General features: G+C 43.2%; 1 protein-coding gene across 6 annotated transcripts in view; it reads left to right on the top strand.

Annotated features, from left to right (window-relative positions):
- The window catches only part of LOC147016448 (uncharacterized), a 226,067-nt gene that overhangs the window by 56,580 nt on the left and 153,847 nt on the right, over window positions 1-15,640 (top strand). For 5 of the 6 annotated variants that reach the window (XR_015049049.1, XM_085845107.1, XM_085845108.1 and 2 more), the window contains exons 2-5: window positions 3,766-3,903; window positions 10,448-10,652; window positions 14,598-14,736; window positions 14,943-15,098. Coding sequence is in view for 4 of the 6 variants with exons in the window: in XM_085845107.1 (XP_085701233.1) it covers window positions 3,766-3,903; window positions 10,448-10,652; window positions 14,598-14,736; window positions 14,943-15,098 (638 nt within the window). In the remaining 2 variants the exon portion in view is untranslated. Of the gene's footprint in view, window positions 1-3,765; window positions 3,904-10,447; window positions 10,653-14,597; window positions 14,737-14,942; window positions 15,099-15,640 lie in introns of those variants that run through there. The other variant, XM_085845112.1, reaches the window with a different exon arrangement.

Raw genomic sequence — 15,640 nt, 5'->3', positions numbered from 1 at the left:
ATCAACCATGACCTCTCCTACACTCACATCAACCATGACCTCTCCTACACTCACATCAGTCATGACCTCTCCTGCACTCACATCAGTCATGACCTCTCCTACACTCACATCAGTCATGACCTCTCCTACACTCACATCAGTCATGACCTCTCCTACACTCACATCAGCCATGACCTCTCTTACACTCACATCAGCCATGACCTCTCTTACACTCATATCAGCCATGACCTCTCCTACACTGACATCAGCCATGACCTCTTTTACACTCACATCAGTCATGACCTCTCCAACACTCACATCAATCATGACTTCTCCTCCACTGACATCAGTCATGACCTCTCCAACACACATCAACCATGACCTCTCCTACACTCACATCAGTCATGACCTCTCCTACACTCACATCAGCCATGACCTCTCCTACACTCACATCAGTCATGACCTCTCCTACACTCACATCAATCATGACTTCTCCTCCACTCACATCAACCATGACCTCTCCTACACTGACATCAGTCATGACCTCTTCTACACTCACATCAGCCATGACCTCTTTTACACTCACATCAGTCATGATCTCTTTTACACTCACATCAGTCATGACCTCTCCAACACTCACATCAGTCATGCCCTCTCCAACACTCATATCAGCCATGACCTCTCCACCACTGACATCAGCCATGACCTTTCCAACTCCACTGACTATTTAGCAAAGTTGGCTTTCAAAAGCAGCCACAGACTTTACAATCTGCATTGTTCAAAGTTATTCCTTGGAAATTTGAACGACTTGTTGCCAACAAGGCGTTTTTTTCTTTCGTCAATGGAGTACTGCTCTCCATTATAGGGTGGTCCCCAGCATCACATCTGTCTCTCCTGGGTTCTGTATAATCTATAATTCTCAACGTTATTGATATCTCCCCCATTGAGGCTGAAACACACAGCCTGTTGTTGTCACATTGCAGACATGTTGCTGGTCTCTGTTTTTTAACACCTCCATTCTGGTCGAGCTCCTTCTGCTCTGTTAGCCTTCAAACCCTCCATCTCCTCCAGGATCCAAGCTTACTGCACACCTCAACTCCTTTGTTCCTCTTTTCTCCTGTCAGTGGAATTCCGATATTTTCCTTAATCCCAATCTTACTTGCATGGCTTCAAGCAGGTGGTAGTTCACAATCTCGAGCCATCCTCCATCCCAACTCACTCACTTTTGTACCCCCATTAACTCCACTTAGCCCAAACCTTTCACTTGCAGGGAATTGAGTTTCTCCCATCCCCTCTTCTCCTTTTTTCCCATTTTGCTTGTTGACTTCAACACCGTCAGTTGGTTGCCTTTTTACCTTCTGTCACCTCGCTCTTCCTCGAGCCACGATCTTGTATAAACATTTTTAAAGTAAAGAGCATTGGTTCCAGGATTCTGCTCACCTCCAACAACTCCAAAAGCTTTCACTAACCATATGTGCTCCAACTTTATTGGGATTTTATTTGCCCACCGTTGATTCATCTCACCTTGTTTGTAAAAATCCGTGACCGGTACATTTTTCTTGTTTTAAAGGAGAAAGTAAAAAAAGGTCGACGCATTGGGATATTTTTTTTCTGAGACTTTTTTTTGTTCACCTGCTCAGAGCAAACATTTGGGCCTTTTCCAATTTGGTTTCCTTGTTTCAACGTAATTTATTAACATATTGAGATGGATGCTTGGACCGTTTTGTGTTCCCAACTGAACCTGTCACTCATGCTGGAGGTATCCCTGGTTCAAATCCCATAGACCACTCTAATGTCCTGCAATTAACGCAAAAGTATGTTGGTGTTTACTATTGTGTTCATCCTGCTTGTGATTTCTGCACAGTACGTACAAGCTCTTCCATGAAATCAGTTTAAATCGGGACAAGGAATAACCAGGAAGGAATATTCGTGAGTCTGGGATACCATCTGAAATAATTATTATTATTTGAGGTCGATGGACATATGGGAATGAAGCAACACCCGATTACTCTACATGGAGAGATTCATGAAATGTATCTACCAGGGGACTGGTGCAGAATATCCGAAGAATGCTGTACACATTGCTATAGAAACTTTGAGACGATTATATAACAAAGCAAGGTATTTTGGTATAGCTTGCACTATTGTGGCACTGCATAAAAATACCCGAGTGAGAATGAAGTCGATGACACTTCACAACAAATCCCCACACTTCCCACCGAAATAAAAGTTGAAAGATGGCAAAAAGTTCCAAACCTAATCCTAACCCTACCCCTACCCCTAACCCAATATAAAATTTTGAGTTAAAGAAAATTTCTGTTTTGACCTCTGTGACCCTAAGTCCTTACCCCCTGGGGGCATGAACTGGGTGTCTAATCCCAAAAATCGTTAAATATTTAAAGCAGCCCCTCATGATGATTGCATGAACAACGTTTCATAAAAACAATGTTTAAAATGTGCCAGATTTTCAAAAATTTTACAAGGAATTAAGGCATAGGAGGAGGCCATTCGGCTCATAATGCCTGTGCTACACCAATAACGGATTTCATCAATCCGTCGATACCCCTTTCCTTCGTGTGCAGTCTTTTGGCTACTACACTGGTACTCATTTCGCCGACCTCAGAAGGATGACAGGCTGAGTCAACCCCCTGGTGTTAATTCAGCAGCCATTGGGGCTTGAACTCAAGACCCAAGGATCCCAAGCCACCACCCTCACCGCTAAGCCAACACCAGGCCAACACCAAAAATGAAGTTACTCTCACATCTGCTCTCCATGTGGTGATTATATCTATTAAGTTTGGTGACTATCTGCACAACCGTTTAGGAGGAGATAACGTGACGGACAGGCAGACAGACGGAGCGGATTACCGGTTATTTTCATCATGTACACAGCACTAGAATCTTGAATGAAATGCTGCAGAGTACTTTAAGTTCCATCCCATGAAGTACGAGACGACCCGTGAACCCGTTGGGTTCCCATTGTGACAGCGGTTGATTAAAAAAAAAAACATTTCAAAATAAAAAACATAGCTCCAGCGAACTATACCGCTGAGGTTGTTTGCATTGATCAAATTCTCCCGAAGAGTACTTGACTGAATCGGGAATTGATTTTTAAATAGTTTTTTTTGTTACCTGATTTGAACGAAACTTGATACTGCACACCGCAGGAGAATGGTAAGTAAGGAGGCCCTAAAATTTTTGCGCTATCGGGTACTGTTTTGGCTGTATTTCGGGAACATACATACACATACATACATACATACATACAAGATGAGAGTTTTAGTAATATATAGATAGATGTTATACACAAGATATGTACCTAATTAAAAATTAAAAACAAAGGGGAATACGTAATTATCAGCACCGTAATATCCACGTTATGTTGCGTGATACTCCAGCGTGTATCAGGAGAGAGAGAGAGGTAAGTGAAACGATAGAAAACGTCATCCTTCAAATCGATGTGCCTCTCAATGCGTGTCAAAATCGTCTGACCTGTTACCCAAACATGTGTCGGCGTCTTCGTGTTGCATTCATCACTCGGCTTACGTTGGACGTCTGCTGTAAGTACATCATACGTGGGATTAAAGAGGGACATTTATAATCACAGCGAGGGGACAAGGTCATGGATGCATGAAGTGTCGTTCCAGTTAAGTGGAGAACGCAGCATGACTTGTGAGATACGTTTCACAATTATTACTGTCACCCCAGTGTGTTTGCTTCATTCTCCCTCGACCAAACATTCTTTCTTTGTCATGGTCGTACATTCGGCACTTTGTGTCCCCACAGGCCCGGTTGATCTGCTGGAGTTCCTGGAAGGGCATGGAGTGACTAAAACGCAAGGCTCTTGTCCCGGCTCTACTGCTGTGGAGTTGGGAAAAGAGAGCGAGGGCGAGCTGAATGTACCCGTCTCCAAGCTCTTCACAGGTAAAGTTTCTCAGTGGTTACCTGTCCTGGATTGATTGTTTCATTCACACATTACACTTCCTATTTCTAATGCTAAAGTCTTCTTTTTTTGTCTTTTTGGTGATACATATGTACAAGATCCTCAACGAGCCTTAGACAATGCAGAAAGTTCACTGCAAAATACAGCATTTACATAGAAAATACAGTGGTGGCCTGGTCTAGAGGATACTGCATTAGCCTCCCACGATTGTGGGTTCAAATCCACCTGAAGGCACCACTGTTAATGATTTGGATTCTAAGCTTCTGGAAATTAACATCTTATGGATTCTATAAGATGGATTCTATAAGCTTATGGATTCTAAGCTTATGGAAATTATGGAAATGTGGGTGTGTTGAAAGGTAATGCCTCCTGTTCGTTTTCTCCTAAAGAGGTAAAGATAATTGAATGAAACAAAGACAGAGATGAACCTCAATCCTGAGTCGACCATGGAACATACATATTTATTTCTCAGCGTAATCACCACTGTGGGCCACACGGTTCTGCCAATGTTGAAGTAGTTTTGTGATGCCATCACTTTTAGAAGTGAGCGTCTTGTGGGCTTAACTAGCACTTCACAGCAGCCTTGACATCATCGTATGGAGAGAAATCTTCACCAGGGAAGTGTTCCTTAAGTTTGGGGGGTGGGGGAGATGGAAATGTGACTGAGCCAAGTCGGGGCTGGTGATTCTTTGTGGCGGTACTCCATTGACAGTCTCTTACTCTCAGGATTGTTAAGGTGCACCGAACTCTCACCTCCAGTCATCTCCAGTCAGTCATCTCATATCCATTCATTTCATTTCCAGTCAATCATCCCAACTCTCATCTCCAGCACTTCATGCCTCACAGCATTGACAACATCATGCTGCTCTCTGTCATCTTGACTTACTAGTACGTGCCCGTAAAAAACAAAAACAAAACTAGAACGGGCACTCGTAGAGCGCATACCTTCGCCGCAGCCACTAGTTTGAACATGGAATGAGAGTGAAATGAGGAACTAAAATTCCACTAAATCTGCTCGGGAATTTCGCAAATTTAAAGTCCATGATCCGGATTTTGTGAAAGGATTTTGTTATTAGAACTATTACGATTATGACAATTTTAGGTGATTCGTTGTCCCGAGTGCCGAACTCTGTAGCATGTAGGGTCGGATTCGGTCGAATGTCACTGACCACGCAGACACGACCTGGATCAAGTAGATCATGTTTTCAAATCCGAGCGAGGACAAAAACGTCATTTTAATTGGCGTCTAATTAAACAAGAAAGTAAAACTCCTTTTACTAAACCATGAGCGAAGCTATGTGCATATCAAACTATACCAAGTCTCCTTAATGAAAATTTGTTGTATTTTACTTAGTAACTAAGTTTGGTAGGGCCCTAATGGCCCTTGTTGCATCAACAGACACACAGTTTAGAGACAGAGATATATTCTAGTTACCTTTGTATTAAGTTGTCCACAACGCATCTCAATACAAATATGCATTTCGTGACCCCCATGACCTTTGACCCACAACCGCTGCCTTGGGTGACAAAAGTACTATACCATGTGTCATATTAGAGGATGGGGAATTTAATTTTGAACATTTTGGAGTTAATTTGCTGTAAATCAAAACAAAATTGACAATTTAATCGCAAAAAAACGATTTTGACCTTTTTGTGACCTTAACCTTAACCTTTGATCCGATCGCTCCCAAAATCTAATCGATTTGTCCTCTCATGATGCCAAAGACATCCACAAAATTTCATGACAATCTGCGAAGTGGTTTTTGTGTAATGTTGTCCACAACGCTTCCCAATCAAAAACTCCATTTTGGTGACCCCCTTGACCTTTGACTTCCACAGACTAACTAGGGTTGCAAACACGATACCATACGCTATATCAGTGGATCGGGATTTGAATACTGAACATTTTGGACTTAATTTGATGTAAATCGGAACAAAATTGACCCCTTAATCGCAAAAAAACGATTTTGACATTTTTGTGACCTTGACCTTGACCTTTGATCTGATCGCTCCCAAAATCTAATCGATTTGTCCTCTCATGATGTCAAACAAGTCCACAAAATTTCATGACAATCTGCTAAGTGGTTTTTGCGTGATGTTGTCCACGACGCTGCCCAATGAAAAATGCTTTGTGGTGACCCCCTCGACCTTTGACCTCCAACCGCTAACTCGGGTTACAACAACACCATATAATATGTTATATTTGAGGATAGGGCATTGAATACTGATCATTTTGGCATTAATTTGATGTAAATTGGAATAAAATTGACTGTGTTATCGCGAAAATAAAAATGTTTGATCTTTTTGTGACCTTGACCTTGACCTTTAATCCGATCGCTCCAAAAATCTACTCGATTTGTCTTTTCATGACAACAAACCTTCCCACACAATTTCAAGCTAATCTGCTGTAAAGTTTTTGTATAAAGTGATCCAAAACATTGTTAATACCATTTTTGGTGACCCCCTTGACCTTTGATCCCCAACCGCTACCTAGGGTAATTACGCCACACTTTCATGTGGCATAGCCTAGAATGTAGAATTGAGTAATGAACATTTTGGTGTTGGTTTTATCTCGTTCGGATAAAAATTGACCGCGTTATGACGAAAAAACGATTCTGACCTTTTCGTGACCGTGACCTTGACCTTTAATCCGATTGCTCCCAAAAGCTTCACCTGGTGTCCTTGAGTAACTGCACATCATCTCTGAAAATTTCATGCAAATCGGTCCAGCAGTTTTTGCGCAATGTTGTCCGCACACATATTTACCAATAAATAAATACACAGGGGTCAATACAAAACCTTCGTCAAACGAAGTTTGCGAAGGTAAAAAAAATGAATAAAACCAATGTCACCCGCAGGGTGACCCGTATCTTGCCAAAAGGTGACCACGTGTGACTTCTTTAAGGTCACACTGAGGTGAACAGAGCTGCTATCCACCAGGATCGACTCCTTGAGGAATATCTGCCTATCTGCCAAATATGTTTGACCTCAGGCGCTAACCATGAAGGTCAAGGCCAATCGCCACCAAAAATTAATCAGCTGAGCGCCAGACCATGAACTATATTCCCATGAAGTTTGAAGACGATCCGATCAAAATTACTCAAAAAATAAGGGTTTCGTCGACTCCTCTGATTTGTGACAAAGTGACCTTGACCTTTGACCAAGCTGTTAGGGTTTCTGTGTTAGCAACCACACAGGCCGTTTCTTCGCTCTCGCGTGCCCATACGTGCGTGGCCCGGAAGTTCGCATATCACAGTTACGATTATTCGCATTTTAGGTTTTAATGGCCAATTATTCGATTAGCGCCAACGTATTTTACCTTTTCGCAATGTCGTCGCAAGGAAAAACAAAAAGAGAAGAGAAGAGAGGAAAAAAAATTTACTTCCTGGTTCGGAGCACACCAGCTCACTCGGATGTTACCGAAATTTATGCACCGTCTAATATGAAAACGATCATAACTTGGGGCATTGTGTTTATCTATAAATTCGCATAAGAAATCGAGAAATTATTAGAATACACAAAGTCATCACTCTCCGGAAGCCCGTACGTTGTAACCTGTAATGGGGAACGCGGCTGAGCTTCCCTTCCCCCATCGGCCACGCCCACGCAACAACGTGTCTTGTCATTGGTTTGGTAAATAAATGGCCATAACTTGGGAACCACTTGTCCGATTAATATCAAACCTTGAAAAGGCACATCCTCAGGTCCCCAGCAATATATCTGGCAAGTTTCAATTAGATCGGACCAGCGGTTGTCGAGAAACAGCGGTCACACACACACACACACACACACACACACACACACACACACACACACACACACACACACACACACACACACACACACACACACACACACACACACACACACACACACACACACACACACACCTACCTGGAATTATAGATAGATGTAGCACTGAGACATCTAATGTCAGAATCATGAAACTTCACACCCACTGGCGGAGGAACTAACGTACGGACTGCGCTTGTTTCATTCGAATATCTTTACTTGTTTTGGAGAAAAAGAATAGGAGGGAATACTTTTCAACATGCCCTCGTAGGTCTCGGAGAATTCCCGTGTCACTATCAGATTGTTGTGAAAACCCAGCTGGCTCATTACTAATCTGCAGCGACGTGTTAATCAGCATGCTCTACCTACTCTACTGCACACATGATGCCAGTTGACACAATATGGTTGACTGTTCATGTGGGGTGGGGGTGGGGGGGGTTGCCACAATGATGGTTGATCACCATTCTCCATCTCCTGTCGGCTGTCAATCATCCATTCTTCTTCCAATCCCACAACTTCGAAATCTCTTGTCACCACTGCATCCTTCCATCTGGTTTTCAGCCTTCTTCTTCTTTTTCCTTCTCCTTTTTCTTATTTTTCTTCTTCTTTTTCTTTTTCTTTTTCTCTCTCATCAAATGACCAAACCAATTAAATCTCTTATAAGCTACTTTGTTCAATTCTTCCATTATCTTCATTGACCCCCTGATTCCTCATCTTTTCTTGTCACTCCACACATCCATCTTGGAATCTGCATCTCATTTACATCCACTTCCTGTTCCTCTATATTTGACCTCACCAAAATTTCCGCACAAAATAACAAAGCCAGTCTCACAACTGTCTTGTAAATTCTTCCTTTCGGTTTCAGCGGAACTTTTATATCACACAATACTCCACCGCCCTTCCGCCAATTATTCCAACCAGAACCAATCCATTACGGAATCTCCATTTCTACATTTCAATTTTCTGCCATCACTGACCCCAGACACTTGAAGCTCTTCACTTTCTCCAGATCTTCACCCATAATCTTCACACCTTCACCCCGATCCTCTTCCAGAGGCTCAAACGAACAATCCATATATTGAGTCTTTGGTCTACTGATCTTCACACCTGTACTCTTATCTTCCAGCACTTTCTCCATTTCTTCGGATACTCAGTCATGTGATCATCATCCATACCACACTGCTCAATATCATCTGCAAACACCATTGACCATGGCTTTTCGTATTTCACTCACTCAGTGAGAACATCCATGACAAACAGGAAGAGGAAGGGGCTCAGTGTCGATCCTTCATGCAATCAAACTTTAACTTCGTTACCCTCACTCTTTCCCAACAAACAGCTCAACAAAATCAATTCCCTCCAATGGTTGTCCTGGTTGTCTGTGACTCCTCTTGATCAGTCTCATTGTGTTTTGTCTCTTCACTCCCAATCTGATGATGACCTTCTCTCTCTCTCTCTCTCTCTCTCTTTCTCTCTTTCTCTCTTTCTCTCTTTCTCTCTTTCTCTCTCTTTCTCTCTTTCTCTCTTTCTCTCTTTCTCTCTTTCTCTCTTTCTCTCTTTCTCTCTTTCTCTCTTTCTCTCTTTCTCTCTTTCTCTCTTTCTCTCTTTCTCTCTTTCTCTCTTTCTCTCTTTCTCTCTTTCTCTCTTTCTCTCTTTCTCTCTTTCTCTCTTTCTCTCTTTCTCTCTTTCTCTCTTTCTCTCTTTCTCTCTTTCTCTCTTTCTCTCTTTCTCTCTTTCTCTCTTTCTCTCTTTCTCTCTTTCTCTCTTTCTCTCTTTCTCTCTTTCTCTCTTTCTCTCTTTCTCTCTTTCTCTCTCTCCTGTTGCAAGTACTGTACTGTAATGTTGAAGTGTGTGTCATGCTTTGTTTGATCTACTCAATCAATGCTGTCCACCTTTCGACGGAGATAACAAGCAGATGAAACCTGTCCAGTACATCGCATTGCTGTGGAGATGAGCTCATTGCTACAAACGGGACAACAGATGGTTGCACTTCCTTTTTGTTTCACCTCTCCCTGAATAATAGACAATGACCATCCATTGTGGTCATGGCGTTGAATTTACCTGTGCAAGGTGAGGTTGATTCACTTAAGAGATGATGTGCACCTGAAAGGTGCTCGTGCTCATTTACGATTAAACAGCTGTTTTGATTCACATCCTCCTTTTAGATACCAAAGTGTAGTGGAAGACCTTGTTCTTGTTTGTCCATCCATATGGTTGTCTCTGCGGTTACTTAGTAGTTATATTACGCCCCCTGGAGGAGATACCAACATGCTTTCTTGCCCTACTGCATTTGACTGACACATTCAAACTACTCTAACGCCTGGTGTTGGCTTCGTTGCAATCTTATAGAGGGTATTGAGTTGAAGCCCCGTAACACCAGCCAGGTCTACCTGTTGAATCAACACCAGGCAGGTTTAACGGTTGAATTAACACCAGCCAGGTTGATTCAGCATGTCATCCTTCTGAGGTTGGCAAAATGAGCACCAGCTTGCTGATCACAGGGGCACTGCATCAGTGGCACAGCACCCCAGAAAATGATGCAGCCAATCAGCCACAGGCTGAATACAAATAAAAAAAAGAGCTTTTTAAAAATTACTTCTCATTATTTCCTTATTTTCTCCCTGCCTGTTATTGGTCTCTGGAAGAGGAAGATCTTACTTACGTGTGTGTGTGTGTGTGTGTGTGTGTGTGTGTGTGTGTGTGTGTGTGTGTGTGTGTGTGTTGCTGCTGCAGATGGGTCCCCGCCAACGACCTTTTCCATTTTGACTCTCCTGAGAACGAATGTGGAGGACAACCCGATGTCCCTATTGTCGGTCTGGGATGGTCATGGTCAGCAGAACCTACAGATGGACATCGGACCGAAACCTGGATTTGAGATGAACACCGGGATGGGGAGCAAGGAGAGGGCCCTTTCACGAAGCAGCATCGCCTCCGGAAAGTGAGTAAACACCGTCACTGTGTTATTGTTTGTAAATGTTTTGTAAATGATGCTGTTGACCTTTAGATTTCTTTGTCGATTCAGACACCACTGGCTCAACACAGGTGTGCCATCATCACGTGACAGCATCGTCTTGATGTGTGATCTTTCATCAGAGAGTTTATATATGGACACATAGTGATGCGGAGAGGAGGGTGTCGATAGACACTGCAACGCACACATCGCCGATGTGTAAACGTCTTGAGGAACAAGACCTGCCACATTGTTTCATTCTCACGACGCGGAATTTCAAACAGGATGACGTTGTTAGACGATGAACAAATCGACACAGGTACGCCATACCCACGTGGTCATAGGGGAGCACCAAACAGGTCTCGCTAAATCGACACAGGTATGCTCGACCCACGTGCTTATCGGGGAGCACCAAACGGGTCTCGCTAAATCGACACAGGTACACCAGACCCGCGTGATCATAGGGGATCACCAAACGGGTCTCGCTAAATCGACACAGGTATGCTCGACCCAAGTGCTTATCGGGGAGCACCAAACGGGTCTCACTAAATCGACACAGGTACACCAGACCCGCATGGTTATAGGGGATCACCAAACGGGTCTCGCGAAATCGACACAGGTATGCTCGACCCACGTGCTTATCGGGGAGCACCAAACGGGTCTCGCTAAATCGACACAGGTACACCAGACCCGCATGGTTATAGGGGAGCAACAAACGGGTCTCGCTAAATCGACACAGGTACACCAGACCCGCATGGTTATAGGGGAGCAACAAACGGGTCTCGCTAAATCGACACAGGTATGCTCGACCCAAGTGCTCATCGGGGAGCACCAAGTGGATCTTGCTCTTCCATGAACCTCAATTCTGTCGTGAAAAGAAGGCCACGGTACGTATGTATCTTTAGGTAGCTGGGTAGTTTTATGTGAAGTGCTGTATTGACCCTGTGCCATGTGTATCTTGAATAGTTAACACACAGGTAACGGGGTGTTGGTTTTTCATACGATGTTCTTCTTGAGTATGGAAGCTTGGCTGCACGGTATCTATCGTTTTGTTGGGGCGCTGATGCGGTGACCCTCCACCAGTACACTGGAACTCATTTAGCCGACCTCGGAAGAATGACAGGCCCCATCTAAGTCAACCCCATCTGGTGTTAATTCAGTGGAAAAACAGGGCTCGAACTCAGGGCCCAAATATCCCAAGGCAGCTTTCATAAAATGAGAGCAACTAATTGGTGTAAGTCAGTTTCCAGTGCTTCCTCTCGATGGCACAGAGCTTGTTTTCCTAGAATCTTCGTCGTTAAATATAATTAGGGTAAAAAGAAAAAAATCTTCCCAAGGTACTGCACACTTCATGAAATGGTTCCCTGTCAAAGGGCCGATCTCGCATCGTTGTCTGTCATTGTCATTCTTCTTTAAAGATGGATTGCTTTGTGGCTGAGGATGAGAGAGACTCGGACTAATATCTGCTTCACTCATGTTGTTCTCTCTTGAACATGGCCATCTCTCCTATTCCTGTTGAGCACGTGCGAACCGACTGATGAGGATGATTTCTGGGGTGGCTGATCTGGGAATCCTCCGACGCATGTTGTTGTTGAGTGGGAAGAACTTTTTAATGAACGAGATATTAAAAAAAAACAAAAGAAAAGAAACAAAAGTAACCCTTTTATTCTTGCGCTGGTTGAAAAAGGTTATAAATTTCGCAAAGGAAATTAAAAAAAAACAAACATTCTGAAGCGATCGAGGCAGTGATCTGTTGCCTATACACCGCCCACGTTCATTTTTTTTTTGTCTGATTGGGAATTAAAAAAAAAAAATTTCCCCCTTATGTTTGGATTAATTTGAAGCAACTTTTATGAAATAATTTTTTGGTCTCCGAGGAGCGTTTCTGTGTGAAGAGATGAGGTTTTACGGGGGTTTATTCGTCCGGCCATTTGTTGGTGAACTTTTTTTTGACTGCACATGTTGGGATGAGCACCAAATTTTGTGTCCAATTGGAAATCATTGGGAGATGAAAAAAACAAGGGTTTGTGTGGAGGATTGATGCCCATGGAGCGGGTAATGAGGCAACACAATTCGGAAACAACGAGCAGCAAAAGAGAGAGGGGACGTAACATTGTAACCTACAAATAAGGGGGTTGAGTGAGCTTGGGTGAATGGGGGTAAAAAAGAAAAGTGAATGAATAATTAAGATTTAATTTTTTTTTTTCAGGAAGGATGCTTGAAGGACCTAGAAAAGCAAACATAATCGCAAGGCTTGCATTGCATGCGTGCATTGTGGTGCCAAATTTGGACGGAGAGGAAAGCACGTCCGTTGGCAGATCTGAAGGAGACAGGAAAAGGGTAGCAAAGGTCAGTTGGGGGAGGAGCAGAAAGGGGGAAATAGTGAGCTTTCAGAGGAGGTGCAAACCGTCCTGCATACCGCAGCTGCACCTTTGATGTGCAGCAGTAGACTTCATTGGGAGAGATATTTGTCTGGCAAGGCATGTTGAGAAATATAAGCGCTACACCAGCCACACATTCCACAAATGTGTCATAGAATGAGGTCCATTGAACTCTTTATTTTGCCCTTGAAAGGTGAAACTCCTTTTTCTTTCAGTTAAAGCTGAATAAACGTTCGAAATGAGAAACTTCTTTGCTTTTGGGGAGAAAAATAAATAAAACACAACAAAGAAAGAAAGAAAGAGAGAGAGAGAGAGAGAGAGAGAGAGAGAGAGAGAGAGAGAGAGAGAGAGAGAGAGAGAGAGAGAGAGAGAGAGAGAGAGAGAGAGAGAGAGAGAGAGAGAGAGAGAGAGAGAGAGAGAGAGAGAGAGAGAGAGAGAGAGAGAGAGAGAGAGAGAGAGAGAGAGAGAGAGAGAGAGAGAGAGAGAGAGAGAGAGAGAGAGAGAGAGAGAGAGAGAGAGAGAGAGAGAGAGAGAGAGAGAGAGAGAGAGAGAGAGAGAGAGAGAGAGAGAGAGAGAGAGAGAGAGAGAGAGAGAGAGAGAGAGAGAGAGAGAGAGAGAGAGAGAGAGAGAGAGAGAGAGAGAGAGAGAGAGAGAGAGAGAGAGAGAGAGAGAGAGAGAGAGAGAGAGAGAGAGAGAGAGAGAGAGAGAGAGAGAGAGAGAGAGAGAGAGAGAGAGAGAGAGAGAGAGAGAGAGAGAGAGAGAGAGATATATATATATATATATATATATATATATATATATATATATATATATATATATATATATATATATATATATATAGAGATATTCCACAGCAGTAACGAACTTTAACTTTGTAACTCAGCAAAGACGTTTTGGATAAGGTCAACAAGCACAAGTGGTGTAATTAAGGCAAGTAATGTTTTAAGTAACAATAATTAAAAAAAAAAACTTGATTTTTTTCTTATTTGAACATTTTTTAAAACTTTTTTTTTATTTCAAAAAAGTCACCCGATAACTTTTTTTTGTCGAGTATGCTTTTCACCGATCCATTGCTTCTTGAGCTTTTTCTGAGATGTATGGTATTTCCCTATTTACTTTCTCTGTGCTGACAGCAGAGTTCAGAGCTTGGTGCACTCACCTTTGAGCTACGTGCCTCCATCGCTTGGATTATATTCGCGACGTGCCAATAGTCATCGCGGAGCTTCGCAGGCACCATCTTGCACGAATGAGCTCGCTGTCCGGTCGGATGGGTTTTAAGCCGGAATCCCATCCTGACAGCCTAGGCTGATAGAGGTTAAAGATTTTGTTCTCTTTCGCAAAGGGTGATCCACCATGTGCTCGTACCTTTGCAAAATTCCAAATTCCAGTCCGAACCGGCCATGGAATTCAATCCGGTTGCCTTCTCACGATGAGTATGTCAAATGACTGGCAACCTACCAGGATATGTTGGTATGCCATGTTGCCATGTATGACCGGAATCGCATGCACACACACACACACGCACACCTTTTTTCTTCTTGCACACTCCCAGGTGGCATCACGTCTCCCTGAGTGTCCGTCGGAAGGTGGCTATCCTGTACGTCGACTGCCGGAAGGTTGCTTCTGTGAAGCTTGGCAGGGACCGTCGATCAATTTGGGAGAACAAGGGAGACGTGACCATTTCATTTCAGGTACGCGAAATTGAATAGCAAAAGTGTAATCGGGGCACAATGTAATTTGTGTGGATTTACTCACACACCAAATGTGAATAAACTCACTCGATTATTTCATTGTTTCATCGTTGGATTAAGTACATGCTCGTAACGTTCCCACTATTCCCTCATGTTGGCAAATTTGTATCTCGATTGTCCTCTCCTTGCATTTCCTGCCACTCCAGGGAGTTTTACAGCAGCTGGTGATTACAGAAGATTCTCGAGCTGCAAAAGAACACTGTTTGAATCCAAGTTTGGATTGTTCTTCATCATCAACTATTCTTCCTGGACCCAATCCTGCCACTCACTCTTTGTCGCCTCAAGCTCAGGAAGCGGAGGAGGTCTGTTGCTCTTCTTTATACGACTACTTTGTCTATTTCTGTCTCAGTATGTTTTGCTCAATCCTTGCATAATTATGATGGACACTGACAGCAAAGGAAGTACATCAACGGATGTTGAGCTGGGTGCTGGGTATGCCATCTGCCAGCATTTACTACAGGGGGACATTAAACATCCCACGATGTCTTTTGCAATGAAATGAACGGGCTGTTGTTTGCATCCCGTCCAAATTCCAAATTATAAGTTCCAAATTCCTGCCCTAAAGGCATTGTGTTTGCGGGAGAGCCATGCTCCTGTAAGTGATGCAACCAACAGCCACGCAGATTGGTGAATGGATTGATGATCTGACAGAGTCGTATGTTTATTGCACGGACACAGCCTGAAGGTGCTAAATTGAAGAAAGTTAAAATTGAGAAAGGAAGGAAAGGACGATGGGAGAAAAAACATGCAGTGAGGAGTGCGGAAGGAACGGGGAGGGGTTGGAGACATGAGATTGGGTGGAGATGGGAATAAGAAGGAGAAGGGAGAGAAAGGGCACATGAGG

The sequence above is a fragment of the Eptatretus burgeri genome, chromosome 11, assembly GCF_056783735.1.
Source record: "Eptatretus burgeri isolate ZD-2024b chromosome 11, Ebu_testis_v1, whole genome shotgun sequence".
NCBI lineage: Eukaryota > Metazoa > Chordata > Myxini > Myxiniformes > Myxinidae > Eptatretus > Eptatretus burgeri.
The sequence above is the reverse complement of the archived record's forward strand: the minus strand, read 5'-3'. Positions and strand labels throughout refer to the sequence as shown.